Source organism: Ciconia boyciana, chromosome 9 (genome assembly GCF_034638445.1).
Source record: "Ciconia boyciana chromosome 9, ASM3463844v1, whole genome shotgun sequence".
Taxonomy (NCBI): domain Eukaryota; kingdom Metazoa; phylum Chordata; class Aves; order Ciconiiformes; family Ciconiidae; genus Ciconia; species Ciconia boyciana.
In genome coordinates, this window is record NC_132942.1 from 30,817,475 (window position 1) to 30,835,848 (window position 18,374).

Sequence of the window (18,374 nt, forward strand, 5' to 3'; positions counted from 1 at the left end):
CAGAAATTTGCTATATTACAATTTCAGAAAGCAGTAGATGAACACTGGACATGATGACCTCCCCTTTCTGAACAGCTAACCCAAACATGGTGAGCCCTCTGAACAGTCCAGCTTTAGCCCTTGACCGTGTCCATTAGAGTTATTTTGAAGTACTGTGACGAATGCAAGAGATGACTATACATAAAAAGCAGAGTTCGATAAGCAGTATGGAACAGTGTTTGTATGCTGGCTTACAGGTTTACCCTACTGTTACCAGGCTAGTCATTTCCAGCCGTAAGTCATGAGAATTTGGTTGGTACTCAGGGTTTTGCCCTCCCTTTTCCCTCTCTCTGCCACTGAAGTCATCTGGAGCCATCACTTTCAACTGAAAAATTTTAAGCGTTGTCTTTATCTGTAGTTGCCAGTGTCTTTAAGAGCTCAACCCCGTTCCTTTTACCACTACCTCTGCAGGTGCTCCTGGAAAGTGAGGAGGAGACCTCCATCGCCTGTACCTATCGCCAGCGTGACTCCAGAGTTTCCCAGCTCTCGTACCAGTGTGAGGTACCAGTGTGTGCTGAGCAACCCTGATGCTATCCTGGGATACTAACATGTACATCATATAATGCTTGTATGTCACAAAGATTTTGGAGGGTAGAATAAGGAGGGAAAATAAGGAGAGCCTATTATTTTCTTTAGAAATAGCCTTCCTCCTCTGTTGTCCCTTGACATCTGCCCCTCACAACAGGCTTGTGGGGCAGTGTGCACTTCTCTCCCTTGCAAAGGCTCTGCTCCTTTTAGAAAAGACTTTCAGAAGGATACCAACAGCACTGAAATCCCACTCAGTCTGCTTGGTTTTTACCAGCCCTACTCAATTGCCCTGCAAGAACAGAGAGGAATATTTTCCCTGCTCTCTGGAGTAAAGTCCTCCATTACCATGTCACGAAAGAAAACAGGCTGTTTGGTAGCTAAGGAAAAATGCTGACTTTAAACCTGAGATAAGGCTCTATCATTTACACTAATGAGCTCACTGGTGGGGAATTTGTAAAATTTTATGATAAAAAGTAGCTGTAGTCAGTGTTTGATGGAACTTCCTATTTTACTTTTTTGCTGAAAATACACATAACTACTAATAATTTTCCAATCCAAACCTAAAGAGAAATAAATGCAGTTGAGAATTGTCCCAGTAGAAGTTCAAAGATCTTGTAAGTAATCCATTATTTTAAAGATTTATTCTTTAACCACGGGTTGGTCTAAATTCTGCTGGGAATGCTATAGACACTTTTAACTGGTTGAATAACGAATTAGTTACTCAGGAGGAAGAGCCCTTAATGAAATATTAATATCAGATTTTAATAGCTGGTAACTTATGGTTAAAAGTTAATCCTCTAGATCTGATAGTCATCATTGTCCTGTCAGATTTTGATTTCTGATGGAAGTGCGCCCTGGGATGCACCCTGGGGTTGCCCTGAAATAGCTTCTGTGCCGGGTACCACATATGTCCGATATGTGCAGTGAAAAAGGGGAGGTGTCTAACAGCCTTTGTTATCATATACTGTCAGAGCAGTAAATGACAAGTGTTAAGAAAACCTCCCAGCTACTGTAGATTACAAGGGTCTAGACCGTTCTGTTCAGAACCAGAATAAACAAGTCTGGCTGGAGAGGGTAACCCTGCTATAAAACTAGTAAAAATGCAAGAAAGCAAAGGGATGAGAGTAAGCAGAGAGGAATAGAGATGTCTCCAGCTGAAGGGCTGGAAAAGTCTCACAGTTTGGCATCCATGTGAGACAGGAATGAAATTCCAGCGTGTTTTCTCTCCCCCTGTTTTTTTTTTTGCAGCCTGCCCACTCCATTTGAGGTGTTTAAACTCCACAGCGTCCCTGGTTCAACGCCTGGAAAAGCTGGCCAGAGATGCAATACAGTGCATGGACTTCGTTGCGTGTGACCACTCACTACTGCGTGCAGACAAGAAAAAAATCCTTACGGAATATTCCATGTGCTGGTTGTAGCCCTGCAGCCTTGTTTTCTGCCGAGGGGTAGCTGTGTTTCTGCAGTGCTGTCTCAGCCACCTCATCCTCCTACCAGTCACGGTTTTGACTCATCACTTTGATAGCAATTGGGGAAGGGGTGCTGGGTTGTATCATAGGCACTAATCCCAGAGCAGGAATAGCAGAACAGTAAGCAATGAACATGGAGACTTGGATGTGGGTTTACTGCTGCTGAAAAGAAAAAGACAGGCAAAAGGGAGAAAGTATGTAGTGGATAGGAGAAAAATGTATGGAAGGGATACAAGAGAGACAGCTGGTTTATGGGCTGTTGCTGATGTATTTTCTAACTCTGTGAGTCCTGCAAGCACTGGGAATATGGGAAAACAAGACAGACCAACAAAAAAGATCAGCATGAGAGACTGCGAAGTGACTGAGAAGCTGATCTTGCATGCGAGTGATCACAATTACTATCACCTTTCAAGAACACATTGCATTTTTCACAAAAATATTGTCAAATCCATGGCGCTTGTATCTCTGTCTTGATATGGCTCACCACAGATTTGAATTTTCTGGTACCTAAAAGTTTGTGTCTACTTGTCTCCTTCCTGGCTAGCTTCCCTCCCTGTACCCATCACTTTGTACCTAATGCAGAAGTGCTGAAATGTTGCTACTTTTCTTTGAGAAGAGTAGCCACTAGAGGGAAGGATGCCCACGGAGAAGTTCCCCTCAGCACCTCTGGTGCTTCCTCTGTAAGTAAAAAAAATTCAAAATTTTACCCAGCATTTGTAAGGTGGCCTGGTTTATCCTTTCAGATAAAAAATACTGAATGAGATTATTTTTAGTATTGCAATTTCACCGTACATCCTGAAACACAGCCAAAATTAAAGGCCAGAAAAAAAATAAAATCATTGGCTAAATTACACAGAGGAGATTGGATTACCTGTTCAAACAGACCTCTTAATTCTGCGTATAAATAGAATCCACAAATACAAGCGTACTGCGGTAGAAAATAAAGCCAGCCAACAGCCCCTAATAACCCCTAATTATTAGGAGTTTCAGTTAACATTTGGGCAGCTTTGGTCTTAATTCTTTTATGTCTGAAGAGACAGCATGACCGAGGTGGCCACATTTACAATTACAGCGAGTGCACACGCCGTTCCAACCCATGCTGGCTTTAGCTGAGTGTTCTCTGGCAGCTTGGGTTGGGATTTTGCCCTGTTAAAATATAATTACCTATCTGAATGGCAACTAATTTCCAGTTTGAGTTATTTATTTGTAACAACACACTTGTTTTGACAGAAGTCTATGACAAGAAAAACAAATCAAGCTTCTGACCTTGGCATCATTGCTCACTTAGGAGTTTTTTGTACCTGAAAGAAAACCTGCTAATATCCCATCCAAGTAATGAATTAAATTGCATGTTATCAGTAAATACAACAACAGAGATCTATCTGTAAAGTGGACATCTCTTAAGGTAAGACTGAAATCCCATGTTACTTCTTAAAAAAAGAAAAAAGAAAAGCTTGACAGCACTATACTACATATGGACAATTACGGTTGTATAAACTAGAATGTTTAATAGTTGTCTCAAGGATGGTGTTTTCAAATATCTTTAGCAGTGAGCGAATATTCTTTCCCAGTTTTAAAGTTGGCCTATGTAATATATAAATGGGAGATTAGAAGTCAAATACTGTATAGCAGGCAGTCAATAAAAAGCAGAGCAGATGACATCATCCACATTATCTTAATTAACCGTGTTGTTAAAAATCTACAAAACCCAGTATCTGTACAGCCCAATGATCCTTCAAGGTAGACAATTTTATATTCATTTACTGCTGCAATCCCCACTTTGGTTGAGATTGTGTAACAGTTTCCCCTTTGACCTTCTGTCTGCCACTACCCGTATCCATCAAAAATTTCCACTTCTAAGACTGAGGTTTGCCACGATTGCGAACTGCAAAAGGTGAATTTTTATTTCAGCATTTTATTACAATCTTTTTTGAACATTTCAAAACACATGAAGGTGCAGGGAAAACACTAAGCTTATTTTGTTTTATATTCTCTGGCCAGAAGCGAGATCTGAAAGTAAAAATCAAAACTATTTTTCTGTGGGAAGGAGTGCATGATTAATTTTGGGAAGCAATCTGGTTTCATTTGATCAAATAAAATTACAGAATGTTTGGGTATGAACATACGCAAATGATCACCTGGCAGTTATTCTCAGGTACACACCTGGGAAAGCATATGCACTCTTTAGGTGTCCATGCTACTGATGGGTTTTACCCTCAGTGATGCCATCTTTCTCCTGCAACCGCAAGTGATCACGGGAGAATTCCCTTGACCCGGTGGTGTTCTCCCCTGGCACCTGAGCCAGCCTGTCTGTGCCATTTTCTGTCCTTTCTCTGCTGTGCACAACCTGCGCTGGCAGGCATGTGGCACGGCAAGTCTCTGTGGCCTTTCTTATTCTACAGGGTGTGGAACATTATAGATAATTTCTGCTGGATGGCACCTTAACAGTTCATCTGCTCCTGCTGTGCACTCTCTCACTGAACTCAGTCTGCTCTTTGAGATACCTTAATTGCTTGCTGTGGAAGCTGAAGGTGACACCATAAGCAAATCACCATAAATACATGCAAACCTCTCTTAAAACAGCGAATCAGATCATTGTAGATAGTGCACAGTATGGATCAGCAAGAGCTGTTTTGCTCTAAATCTCATTTTCACACATCTTCAGACTTTGTACAGAATCCCAGCAGATGCTTGGGAAGAGAAGTATCTTAAGTTTATATGGGCATATATAAATCCCTGAACTGCTTTTTGCTGTTTATACTTCATAAACTAATATAGCAGTGAACAAACTGCATTTTCAGAACTGTGAACAAACTGCATTTCATATAAATTACCCAGTTATGGGCCAGACCTTGCATTTCTCACTCAAGAAGGATTAAATCAAAAGGCAAGTAGTCTGTGAAAAGGTGGTTTTATACACAGCTAGGTAAACTGTTGATAAATTATTATCTCAAAGGAAAAATAAAGGTTTCCAGTAGATTTCTCTGTACTTGTTTTCAGAGAAGCTTATGCTTGCCCCCGTAGAGGCTTTCTTCATAAGTGAAGCTAAAGTTAAATGTCTAGTGAGATTGAGTTTCTAAGGATCGTTTTCCTTAAACAGGATTAAGGCTCACTGACAGTGTAATGCAGGGCAGGTAATGTTACTGCTGCTCATGATTTAAACTGCTTTGTGGATAAACTATATTTTGGTTTATACAATAACGGTTCAGTACGTCTAAGCTTTAAGCTTGCTTCTGTAAGAGGTAAAAATCAGGTTGTTTTGGTCTCTCCATATTTTTTTCTGGAAGAAAGTAAGCAACCCTCTCATGATCTGAGCAGGACGGTAACCAGTCCTGAAGCAGTTCTTCAGAGACTTATGAGGATCATTCTGTTAAATTTTTTCCCTCCAGATTATTTCCAAGTTGTTTGTTTGTTTGTTTGTTTTCTTCAACCATGGGTGAAACATTAGGGGAGTTCTACAAACTAATAGTCTGTGGTCAATTTGTCAACATCAAGGTCATGGCTAGTTACCCTGCAATGGACAGTTCGCATATTTTCTCCATATCCACAAAAGTATTTTTTAAAAGCAAACATCAAAAAACCAAAGAGGTCTGCTTGACAAATACATTAGTTTCAGTCTAATATCTACGACATCTATTACAGTTTGTTAATACCTTGACACCGTTGTAGCTGAATGACAATTGCCCTATTGTATCTCAATGACATTGATTAACAAGGCAGTTTGTAATTAGATGGGGCAATGTAATTCCTGCCCCTCTGTAAACATCTGGATTTGCAAATCTGCACTCCTTTCTTGGGAGCTCTCTGCCACACATCACTAATTACGCCATGTTCTTATATATCAGTACCTACATCCTCCTGCTGAGCGTCTCTTCTTTGTTCCCAGTACGAGTCAGAGGCTGTTGTCAATACAGAGCAAATCAACATAACTGCCTAGCGCCACATGTGACATTTAATGAAAATGAAGTAATGTCTAATTCGCATGGCTGGTGTTACTTTATTAAAGCCAGAACTGCAGAAGCTGGGTGCTACAGTGCTAGTCAAGTGTGCAAGACTGATAGTCTGTGGCAACGATGGTGTCTGGCACAGGAAACTTTGCATCCCCCCCTTGCCTGCCTGCCCACCTCCTATGTGAGGAATAGGGCTTCTGGTAAAAGTGACAGATTTGTTCATTTTTCCAGGCCCGTCTGTTCTTGTTCTTTCTGTTAACTCCATCCGTCACAGCCCGTGAAGCGGTCAAGGCGGCTGAGGGAGGGAGGCCCACCCTGCCTCCTCCCAGGGGGGTCACCACAAAACATCAAGGGCAGCTTCCAGCTCAGGAGGGAAACCCCTCCTGGATTCAGATGAGCAAGCTACAAATAAAAAGCTCTATAGCACGAGAGAATTGACTTCTGTCATGCACAAGAAGTGTCTTGAAAGAGAAATATATGAATATTTTTTACATAAAAAAGAGCCATGTATGTTGGAAGAACACACAGTCAAGCACTCAAAAAATTTAAAAGGGCAGAGTTGTGCTCCTTCAGTTTCCATTTCCCCACGTCATTTCACCAATACTGAGAAGGATGCAAAATGCTCATTTTTGCTGATTTTTATTTGCTTTAGCCTTATTAGTACCCCTTAGAAATATGTAGAAATATTATTTTTTAAAAAGTTTCTGATTCTGACTTCGGACTCAGGTAAGAAGGTCAGCAGTAATAATACATTATAAATCACAAGCTTATGTCTTGAAGTGAACCATAACACACCTTCTAACAGGTTGTGGCTCCACCCACCCAGTTTTCTCTCGTTTTCTACTTCTCAGGAGAGTTTTTGTTTCGATTTTATTATCTCTCCAACTCTTTTCTGACCACTTTCCTTCCCCGATAATAATTTTGCCACTACATTGGTTTCCAGACTGCTTCACTGCTGAATGTCCAAAATGAAGTGCAGGGTGTTTCGATCCTCGCTGAGGTGTGATGCCATTGGCTACAGCTACATCCCGTCCCCTCAGAGCCAGCCAGTACCAACCCATGGGCAAACTCTGATACTGCACAGCCTCCTGCCGCAGCCGCTTCACAGGCACGCATTTAACTTAGCAGGACAGTAATATGAATAAAGTTTTATTCGTAGCACTTTTCAGAGAGAGATCAGTTCGCCAGGTAAAATCTTATGAATCACACAATCGGAACAGCACAGTAAAATAAATTAAAGCCTTTACCAAAATTCATAATTATTTGCCCTGGAGCCCAGCTTTGGATGATACTCAGTTTCCCAGAGAGGATGCTACAAACTCCATATAAGGTTTTATCTCTGAATAGAAGTTTAATTTTGCAAACAGATCTGCCAGTTAGAAAATTACTTTGTTCCAGTGGTTTTTTTCTAATGGTTCATCAGTAAATCTCTTCTTTTGCAATCCCGGCTTATGATTTTTTGACAGCACATCCAGAATGAACACTGGTCAGATGTCCACCAAGATAAAGCAATCTTTGCACTTTAGGAAATAACCACGGCCCTGAAAACGCGCTCCAGGCTGGAGCCATCCGGGGGCAGGGCACGAAGCACCGGCAGGGCCGGCACCAGGGGTGGACCCTGCCCTGACAGCGGGGTGCTCTGGCGGCCGGAAAGGTCTCTGTAGGCTTTTAAAGTTTCTTGCTCGGGAAGCCTTGCCGGAGGCACCACGTTTTGTTCCTCCCCGGGATGTGAACGAGGCGGCTGAAGGGAGATCGCGGAGATCGGACGCCCCGGGAAGGGGGACCCTTTGCATCCCATCCCTCGGTGCGATCTCCGGCGGGGAGGGCGCGGGGGGGGCGGATCCGTCCGCGGCTCAGAGCAACACCCGGTGATGCTATTTCTGCTCGGAGAAGGCGACAGGCCTTTGCCCCGCCGCGCGGCAGCCCGTTTCCTTCCAGCCTTCCTCGCCCAGGCGCAAAGCGGGGAGCCGCGGCCCCGTTCCGCCCCCCGGGCCCTCAGCCAGGCTTTGCCCGACACCCCGGTCCTCCCCGAGCTGCCGCGGCCCCCTCCGCTCCGCGGGGGCTCTCCCGCCCCGCGCCCCCCGCCGCGCCGCCCCAGCCCCGCGCGGTGCCGCTGCGCCCCGGCGCTCCTACCTGCGCGGTGCGGTGCGGTGCGGTGCGGGCGGCTGCCGGGCGGCTGCTCGGCACCTGCTCCCGCGCCCGCGCCCGCGCCGCCTAACAAAAGCCGCGGCGTCAGGTGGCAGGAGACGGACTGCGCGGCCATTGGCGGCGGCGGCGCGCGGCGGGCGCCGGTTGGGCCGGGCGCGGCGGGGGCGGGCGCGGGGCGCTGACGCCAGCGCGAGGCCGGTGGGGAGGCGGGGCCGCGCCCCGCGCCGTCTTTGTGCTCGCCGGCAGCCCCGGCAGCGCCGCCGCCTCCCGCCGCCTCCCTCAGCCCCGCGCGGCGCGGCGCGGCGGGCGGCTCCGCTCCGCTCCGCTCCGCTCCGCTCCGCTCTGCACCGCACCGCTCCGCACCGCACCGCCCCGCCCCGCGCTATGTGTGCCGGCGCTCCCGTGCCTCCTCGCGGCCGCTTCCCACCCGGCGGGGCGCTCTCGGCCCCGCTCTGAGCGCGGCGGGGCAGGGAGCGAGCGGAGCGGAGCCCGGACGTGCCGCCCGGCGCGGCGCGGAGCGAAGGGAGCGCGGCGCCATGCGGGGCCCGGGGCTGGGGCTGGGGCTGGGGCTGAGGCTGAGGCTGGGGCTGGGGCTGCTGCTGCTGCTGGGCGCGGCGTGGCTGGTGTGCGGGCAGAACGAGACGGAGCCCATCGTGCTGGAGGGGAAGTGCCTCGTGGTGTGCGACTCCAACCCCACCTCCGACCCCACCGGCACGGCGCTCGGCATCTCCGTGCGCTCCGGCAGCGCCAAGGTCGCCTTCTCCGCCATCCGCAGCACCAACCACGAGCCCTCCGAGATGAGCAACCGCACCATGATCATCTACTTCGACCAGGTGGGGCGGGCGCGGCGGGGCTCCGGGCGCGCCGCCGCGGGAGGAGAGAAGTTGCTGGGGAAGGTGGCGGGGCCGGGCCGGGGACGCGCCGCCCCGAGGGGCCCTGCCCGCGGGAGGGGGGGCGCTGGGGGCCGGGGGCAGCCGCGGGGCAGCGGGGCTGGGCGGCGGCGGCGGCCCCGCGGAGGTGCTGACGGTGCCCTTCCCTTCCAGGTACTAGTGAATATCGGCAGCAACTTCGACTCGGAGCGGAGCACTTTTATCTCGCCCAGGAAAGGGATTTACAGTTTTAATTTTCACGTGGTGAAAGTGTACAACAGGCAAACCATCCAGGTCAGCCCCGAGAGCCGTCGCCTCGCTCCGCGGGCACCGCGGGAGGGAGCGGACCGGGTCCGCGGCCTGCGGGGACGGGGCCGGGGCCGGTGCCGGTGCGGGCGGCGGGGCAGGGACGTGCCCCTCAGCCGCCGCCGGGCGCGCAGACCTCCCGGCGCTTCCCCGCCCGAGGGGACGGTGCCCAAAGGGCCGCACAGCCCCGCCAGGCCTCCGCCCGGCGCCTGCCCGCATGAGCCGTCCCGGGGCGGGAGGCGATACCCCGACGGCCGCTTGCCGTCCCCTCCCAGCCTGGCCGGGCTCCCGGGCTGCCCCGAGCCGCGGAGCGCCGGGGGGAGCGTCCCTGCACAGAGCCCGTGGGAACCGCGGCCCCCGATGTGCTCCTCACCCGTTCTCGGGTGGCAGAAGGTTTCATAGGGATTTGGGGTGCAGGGAGGCGCCTATGGCGTGGATACGATAAGGAATATAGGTCTCTGTGTGTGTATGCAGCTACCCTATACACGCCTTTTGTATCTGGTTCCATGCATACGCACCTTAAGGTAGGGATAATAAATTACCGGCCTGAAGCCAGGTAGCATAATCTAGATGGAAATCTGTCTGCGTAGCGATGCATGTTGCAAAGGTGAATGTACAGCTATATAGCACTGTTCTGGTGTAAGCAGCTTCACACATCTAGATTGGGCAGGTAGTGTATTATTAATGTGGGGTATGCAGTCCTGGGATCATTAATGCGAGCTGAGCAGAGCTTATTGACTGTGTTGTGGCATATTGTCTTTGCTGGCTAACAAAGGAAAACTACCTCTTGAATACACTTCAAACGCGCTGACTCCAGCGGCTGTGGCTCTGCTCCTCGCTGTCTCTGAGGTTTCGCATAAAGACATCTTTCAATAAGTACGAGCGGACCTCTTTTCATAGCCTGAAAACACAGGCACCCTATTGAAATTCTTCAAAATAGGATCAATGTCCTGTTTTATATGCACTGGGTGTTTTGATGTGGTTGTCGGTCTAAAACAGTGGTGAAAGGTTTCTTCCTTTAGCGTACATACCGTAGCTGGGTTCAGATTGATATTTCATTTTTATGGGGCTGGAGTTTCAGCTGTCAAAAGAGGCCCTTTCTTAACTAAGCATTTCACCTGCTAGGCAAGCCCCGGCGGTGTCGTTGTCTGACTTTAATTGACGGAGGGCTTTGTTTTATCTTGCTCTTTAGGTGAGTTTGATGCTAAATGGGTGGCCAGTGATTTCTGCCTTTGCAGGGGACCAAGATGTGACCCGAGAAGCTGCTAGCAATGGAGTCCTGATTCAGATGGAGAAAGGAGACAGAGCTTATCTAAAACTGGAGAGAGGAAACTTGATGGGAGGCTGGAAGTATTCGACATTCTCTGGATTTCTAGTGTTCCCGCTTTAAATCACTTCTCATCCAAGAAAAGGGGGAGATGCGAGTCAGAATCTCTTATGAATTCCCAAGTCGTAGCTGGGTTTAAAGAGCCGTGGACAGACTTTTTACATTCAAATATTAAAGAAGCTAAATCCTGCTTAGGTTTGTGTACATCTGCTTTGAAGAATAACTACTTATTTTTGTTGTGTTGCAGCCAACAGGCGGGAGACACTATAATTGATCAAACCCCCATTTATATTCTTCTCTCTCCTCCCACAAAATTAGTTCCCATCTCTGTGTCACTGGTGTAATCTGCCATCGTTCCCCCATGGTTTCTGCCTCACACAAGTAGACTTTAGATATTTTCATTGTCCTTTACAGCATATTTTGTAGTTTTGTTTTTAAAACATGTTAATCTTGACTCTTTCTCTGAGTTTAACTTTTAAAAAAAAAAGGAAAGTATTTTTGAATACATGGATGCCATGATGGAAGGGAAAATGCAATTCTTGCTGTGTACTGGCTGGCAAAAGGAAAAATTTCTACACGAAGAACTATTCACAGCCAAGGCTGACTAGAGTATTTCAATATTTCTATGTAATTCTGAGTGATTGTGAAATTTAAGGCTGCTAAATGTTTTGATGCTTGTTTTGCTCTTGTACAATGTGGCCCAACTAAACGCCAGGAAGTATATTGAACTTTTACTATTACTCTGTAATATATGTGTGAATATCGAAAATTAATTTTTGCTTTAATTCAATAAAGTTTAAATGGGACTTTTATTTTTCTTAACCAGAAACAAGGTTTCTCAATGCAGGCAGGCGGGGGGAGGAGGCTCGGCGCGGTCCCGGGCTGCGGCTAGCGCCGGCCGGGCCGGCCGAGCCCCGCCGCGCCCTGCGTGGGGCCCCGCGGCTCGGCGCGGTCGCGGAAGCCCCGCGGGCGGTGCCGGCAGCCCGAGCGGAGCCCTCGCTAGGAAGTTTCCCGCCGACTCTTCTACCCCCCGATTTATAGCGTCTACCTGTATCATATTCTATAACTCAGACCGCATTTTATACGGCCGTCTAAAAATACCTGACAATGTATACTTCGATGCTAGTATTATTTATTTGCTAGTATTATTTTGTTTACAGTCTTTTAAAGATGTAAATGCTATAATTTTGCAGTACTCAAAGAGATTACTACTTTTATTAAAAGGTGCGTACGAGGATTTCGATTGTATCTACCCTTTAATGTGAAATAAACCGCTGAAACGACCCCCTGGGCTCTCTGCGTGGCGCGGCGGCGGCCGGCGCGGGGTTGCTCCGCGCCCTGGCTGCGGCACCGGCGGAGTCGCAGGAATCCCCGGCTCCCAGGGAGGAATTAATTAGCTCTAAGGGGGGATTAGTACGAGCATAATAAGCAACGCTTCTCGCTCTGTTCACGGGTTCTGCCCCGGAAACAGACCCGCGGGGCGGGCGGGCGCGCCTCGCTAGCCCGGCCTCTGCGCGGCCTTTGCGCGGCCCTGCCGGGCAGCGCCGCGCTCCGCGCCCCGCTCCGCGGAGGGGCGGCCGGTGGGGAGCGGGGCCGGCCCGGGCTCTGTCCGAGCCGGGAATGGCCGCGGCCCTTCATTTCCAAGGGAAACACGGCAGCCGCGCCTCAGCACCTGCTCCTCTGTCACCCAGGGGTGCGGGGGCCACACGCCTTTCCCCCCCGCGGCTGCCGACTGGCGCATGTCGCGATTCGCGCCCTGCAGCAGAGGGGAAGGCGCGGCCGGCCCCCGTGGCCCCGCCAGCAGCTGGCCGGGAGCCTCGCTCAGCACCTGCGGCCGCTGGCCAGGAACCGTGCAGGGAAACAATTGAGATTTATGAAGAAGGGTTAATAACGGAAGGCAGTCGGGTTGTTTTCACTCGGAGTTACAACCTGCCCAAGACAGCCCACGTAGCGGATGCTCCGGGCCGCACGCCCCTCTCTCAATATGAGACACGTTATTACTTTCCCCTGAAGCCTTTAACCGCTCCCGCACCGCGCTGCGCTCCCGGCCCGTCGCGCCGGCGAGGCGGGGCCCGGCCCGGCGCCTCCCGCCCGGCTGGCAGCGCGGCGGCCCCGCGCCCCTCTCCCTGCGGCGCGGCCCTCCGCCGCCGCAGCCGCCCGGGAACGCTCACCCACAAGCGACAGGTACGGGTGAGGCGAGCGAAGCCGCTCCTGCCTCCTGTGACCGCAGCGAGGGAGCAAAGCGAGCAAAAAAAGAAGGGGAAACAGAAATTACCGGGTTGCAAGAGAGCGGGCGGTGGCCCTGTGCCCTCACCTGCCCCCAGACCGACCCTCGCAGGGAGCCAGGCTGCGGCTCCCGGCCGGGCCCGCCGCGGGGCTGCCCCGGCAAGCGCCGCAGGTGCGGGGGCTGATGATGCTGATGCTTGTCTTTTTTCCTTTTTTTTTTTTCCCTCTCCCTTAACGCGAAGCAAATAAACCCACCACCTTCCGCTGAAAGTTTTCCCCTGGTTGTGAGAATCTCATTAATATTGTGCAGCTGGAAATTATATTACCCCCAATCGCAGCAAATCACTGCTCTGCGGCTATTACAAAACGCCGCCGTGGCTGTCTTGAAAAGCCTTGCCCGTTCCGCGCCCGCGCAGCGAGCCCCTCCGCGCCGCTCGCTAGCGTGCGTCAGTCCGGGTTAAGCCCTGCGCGGGCAGCGCTTCCCACGGGCGCACCTCGGGGCGCGGAGCAGCGCGGCGGGGCCGTCCGGAGGCCCCCGGGAAAGGAAAAGCAGAACGGCATCCTCGCTTTGGAAGTAAAGCCACCACCGCACCGAAGCCCCTGTGGCGTTCGGCCGCCCTGCCGGGCCGGCGAGCCATTGCCGGTGCCCCGGGGGGCGGCCCGGCCCTGGAGCCTGCTCCTGCTCCCGCCCCGGCTCCCCGGAGGAGCGGGCGGGCCCTGCTGCCTCCCCGCCCCGGCTCCGCCGGGAGCTTGCCCGGCCGCGGCGTCTGGAAGCGGAGGGCAGTTATGTCCGAGCAGCCGCGGGGGCGGAAGGGTTGCCGCCGGGTGATTTACTTCAGCAGACAGACTATGTCTAAACAACAAAAAAATCCCTTTCCACCATCCCCGTTCCCCACCGCGGTCAGAGGAGCGGGGACCGGCCCTGAGAGGGAAAGGCCGCGAAGAAGCCTTCGGACCTGGCTGGAGGGCGCGGCGGGCAGCCGTCAAGGCCGTGCCTTCCGGGTGCTGCGCGGGGTAGCGGGGCTGGGCTGGGCCGTGCCGTGCCTCCGTGCGCAGAGGGAGCGCTCCGGGGCCAGCGCTGCCCCGCCGAGGCGGGCAGGGCAGCCCCGGGCCGGCCGGCCGCACCCGTACTTGCAGCCATCTCCACGCGCAGTCGGTGCTTTCGCCCCGTGTTTAAGGCAGGGAAATGTGAAACGAGCGTTTCGTTTTAGCGGGCGCCTTGTGTCGCAGCGTGGTCTCGGCGGGCAGCGCTTGGAGCTCGCCCCTGAGACCGTTTCCCTGGCGAGGGACGGGGCTGCCGCTGCCACCCCCCGGCGCCTCGGGCGGGGGCGGGCGGTGCTCCCCAGCCGGGGCGAGGCCCGCCTCCAGCCTCACACCTGTGCGGGCGGGCGAGTCCGGCGAGGGGACGCCATCTTCCTGATGGTGCGATGCCGGGCCTTGCGACCCGCAGTGCCCCGGGCGTTTTCCAGGAGGAGAACGGGCTCTGGAGGGGCGACCAAGCCGAACGAAACCGGACCCGCGTGCAAGCGGCCGCTTGCGCGGTGCGGGTAAGCGCGCCGGGGCCGGCTCTGCCCGCCCGCCCGCCCTCAGAGGGGCTCGCCCGGGTGCTGAGCGTGCCCCGCGCCCGCAGGCCGCAGCGGCCATTTTGAGCGGCGGAGCCGGCCGCGGCCTCCGGACAGGCAGGTGGGTCCGGCTCTGGGCACCGCCAGCCCGGCTGCGTGGAGGCAGGGGCGGACGAGGGACCGGCGGGCCGCGGCCGCCCTCGGCTTTTCTCGGCGGCCCCGCCGCACCCGGAGAGCAGCGGGCGGGAGCCATTAACGGACGGCGGCGCGCACCCCCTCAGCCGGCAGGGCGCCGGGCCGGGGGCCCCCGGGCCTGGCAGCCTGTCCCGCCCGCAGCGCGGGGCCCCGGCCCGCCGGCTCCTGCCCGCCTCCCCTCGTTCCCCGCCACCGAGGGGTCCCTCGCGGGGAGGCCGCGTTCCCTCAGGGCTCCGCCGGCCTCATACCCAGCCCCCGAAGCCGTGGTACTGCTGAGGCTGCACCCGGGCACGGGTCCGCGCTTCCCCCAGACGTGAGCAGCTACTGCTCTATACCCGGCTTTAATGTGTTTTTCAGTTGATGTAAGTAATGTCTGATAGAATTTATTGCTGATTAGCGTTGAGCATCAGTTTACACAACAAGAAATTATGTTTCATTCAGTTCATTAGCATGACTAGTGTTTGGTTTATGAGCGTATCACTAATGGTAATGACCAGAGTTGATTGATTTCTAATGTGAATATAATTACACAATGTGGGGGAATTAAAGGAAAAAAATCCACATTTTTAATTGTTGGGTTTTTAGGGACTGCATGTGGGGGCGAGGGAAGGGAAAGGGAGAAACAAACCAACTTGTTTCTGCAAAAATGATGCAAATGTAAAGATTAATAACTCCAGCAGGAGATGGCGAGTTTGGTCCAAAAGAAGAGAAAGTCAAACGCAGTTAACTCTGGGAAGAGTTAATGCACACTCCACATTGCAAAACATAATTTCCCCTCTTCTACCCCCCAGGTACAGCTCGAAGCCCAATAAGTTCGCTTGGAAGAGGCCGTTCCCGAGGAGCCAGCAGAGGCAGGGCTTCGTGCATGGCCGGGCAGCCGGCTCCCTCCAGCCCCGCCGGCGGCTGCGCGGCGGCAGGCTCGGCTCGGAGGCAGAGCCGCTGCCGAGCGGAGGGGAGAGCTGCGCCTTCCTCCGGGGTCAGAGGGAGCAGCTTACTCAGCTGCAGGATCTTGGACGGCAGCGGCAGTACCGCCCCTGGCAGGGAGCGCCTTGCCCGCCCTGCTGCCGTGATCCTTTCTGGGAGGGGGAGATGGAGACCAGTGAGTGCTGGAGAGCCCTGGCTGGAGCAGGGTGAAGGGCTGCAACAGGTAAGGGGAGCGGATCGGGACTGCGTGGGCCAGCCACCAGGTGGGATTTTAGAGGCAGGCAGGGAGGGGAAAGTACTGTGAGGACTGGGGGAGAGCAAGTTGGAATCAGCTTGTGTACGTCAGCTGTGCCTCATCTGTGCTCTGTGTCCCTGAGGGTGACCTCTGGGACTGTCCTTTCCACTTAAATGGAAAGGTGGTCTGGGAGGGGTGTGATCAGAGCGTTTCTTCTGGAAGCACCTACAGTGGCACATGGAGGGGGAAAGGGGGAACGCTCAGGTTCTGTGGGAGCCCTTGTAGTGCAGAAATCCCAGGGAGAGGGAGCTTGCAGAACTGATTTTCTTGTCTCCCCTCGGGCAGGGTCAGTGGGGGAAGCATGGAGTATAATCTGCCAGCTAAGAGTTGCCAAAAGGCCTCTCTTGTTGCTTGCCCAGAAAGAAAAGAGGCCTTGTGTTTTCGTAGAGAGTGAACCAAGTTGTATGCCTTCCTGTGGAAGAAGAGGGCTCGGGTGAGGCTAGCAGTATTCAGTCCATGTGTCTTGGGGTATTGCTCCTCTCTGTGCTCTCAACACTCTCGCTGGAAACCCAGCGTGGACTTGAGGCTGTGTTGCCTGCACTGGGGATATCTGAGTTAGGTGCATTTCCCCGACCTTCCACTGGAACCTCCAGGCTTCCTAGGGTACAGGGCAATGGGGTGCCTCTGCTCCAGTGATCCTGGGTCAGTAGCAGTGCTGATCCCAGTCTAAACAGCTGTGCACACGTGGGTGCAGAGCTTTCTCCCTCTCCCCTGTGGCAAGTTTGAGCCTTCTGTTGGACAAGTGAGGAAGATGATGCCATTTGCACTTCTGCAGCTTTATAGCTGTGTTGGTGGGGAGATCTGGTAATGAGCCATTTTATGTTTCACCAGTTGCATTTAGTTTCTTACAGTATGGGATTCCTAAAATGAAACAGTTGCTGTTCTTAACTCAGGATATGTCTGGGATGCTGAAAAGTCCTGTTTGGGGAATTTTCCTTTCGGAGGGACTTGTGGAGCTATTGGAGAATGATCCCAGCATTGCACAGGCATCTAGAAACTTGCAAAAAGATTCCAAAGGGTCTCCTGCCTTTTGTGCCTAGATCACTAACAAAAATGGGTTCAGTGTCATGAGTCTTCCTTGCAGAATGGTGCTCCTAGCACTCTTGTTATTAGTGACCTTTTAATTTTTATTCTGCCGCAGTGTGGCAAGTCATACATATTTCAATCTTATCCTCATAGCTTCTCTTGTGTGCCTCCTAGCTGTATTTTGGAGAGTAACTCTAGCTGGGGGAGGCTGTGAAATTCTGTGAAGCTATCAGAAGAAAGAAGACCCGAGGAAGAGAGTTTGGAAGAGTTTGAGAAAAATGAAGACATAAGATGCGAATAATTGTCATTCATATTAATAATTTATGTTGTGTACAGTATGTTAGAAGAAATATCAGTGCATCAACTTCAGTTATATTTCCAATCAGAAGTGTTGAAAATTTCTTGCCAGAGACATCCAGCAGTAGTGCTGTTTTTATTTTTTTTCTCTATACAATATTCATTCAAGGACTAGAGGATGACAGGAGGACTCCTACTTTATTTACAATTAATAGTCATCCAGCTTATAGTGGAAATTATAATTTCATTGTTGCAATTCATGCTAATAAATGATAATGTGCTTTTGATATTTTGGGCTGCAGGGTTATTCAAGTCAGGGCCATCCTCCTTGAACTGCTTCTATACTGACAGTGTTTCCCAATTTTGTCAGTAGAAAATAACCCTTTTTAAAAGATAAATATTGTAGTGAAAATGAACATAATCCTGAACTTTATATGTTAATAAAAACCCCATGCCACTAATTGTATGATAGTTTTGGTGTTGCTGTCACCAAAGCAGTTCTAGATTTCTCTTTCTGTTACCAAATAAAAATGCTGAGTCTTTTAAAAAATTTAACATGTCATATTGCTCACTGTAACAGTTCTTCCCTTCAAAATTTCATGTAAAACACTGCAGGGTATTGGTCAGACTGCCTGATCTGCTGACTTGATAAATACCATTTCCATTGAAAGAATGGAGAAGCATTGTTCTTTCCCATGCATGTGGTACTATTCCTGATTTCATAATTGTTAAAATCTGGTCTACAGGACTTGAAATTTCATGGGTCAGTTCTCCTTCGTACTTTGATTCTCCCTAAATTCTTGGGCATATGTTGAGTCATGTTTTAAAATTATTGATTGGCATGGATCCATAACTCCCTTCTGAATTTTTTTATAATTTCTTTACCTGGTTTTGTATTTCCCAGCTGTCAACAAAGCTGAATTTCCCTGTGATTCTGTTGGTTGAGGTGTGGGGAAAGAGAAGCTTCTGATGTCTCTCTTTTTAATCTAGTTTTATTGTTCCTTTGTTGTCTCCTTTCTGAGTGATTAATCTCACTATTTTAGTCTTCGAAGAGCCTTTCCAAAGGCTCGATTGTCTTACAACCCAGAGGATTGCAGCATCTGGTTTTGAAACACCTCTTTTGAAATTGCAGGACCAGTTCTATCCAGAATGGTGAGATGAGGCTCAGCAGTTATTATATACATAACAGAAATACTAATTCAGGTAGCCATGCAGT

The 18,374-nt window shown here is 51.2% G+C and overlaps 1 protein-coding gene and 1 long non-coding RNA gene across 2 annotated transcripts in view; both read left to right on the forward strand.

Annotated features, from left to right (window-relative positions):
- Positions 1–8,525: 8,525 nt before the first annotated feature.
- Positions 8,526–11,863, forward strand: CBLN1 (cerebellin 1 precursor). Its single transcript, XM_072872486.1, has 3 exons — positions 8,526–8,964; positions 9,175–9,294; positions 10,499–11,863. The coding sequence occupies exons 1-3, from the start codon at positions 8,668–8,670 to the stop codon at positions 10,694–10,696; spliced, it is 615 nt and encodes a 204-aa protein (XP_072728587.1). The 5' UTR covers positions 8,526–8,667; the 3' UTR covers positions 10,697–11,863.
- A 3,800-nt stretch (positions 11,864–15,663) lies between these two features.
- Positions 15,664–18,374, forward strand: part of LOC140657099 (uncharacterized) — a 31,595-nt gene continuing 28,884 nt past the window's right edge. Inside the window, exon 1 of the long non-coding RNA XR_012044216.1 lies at positions 15,664–15,763. This is a non-coding gene — a long non-coding RNA (uncharacterized lncRNA). The remainder of the gene's footprint in view (positions 15,764–18,374) is intronic.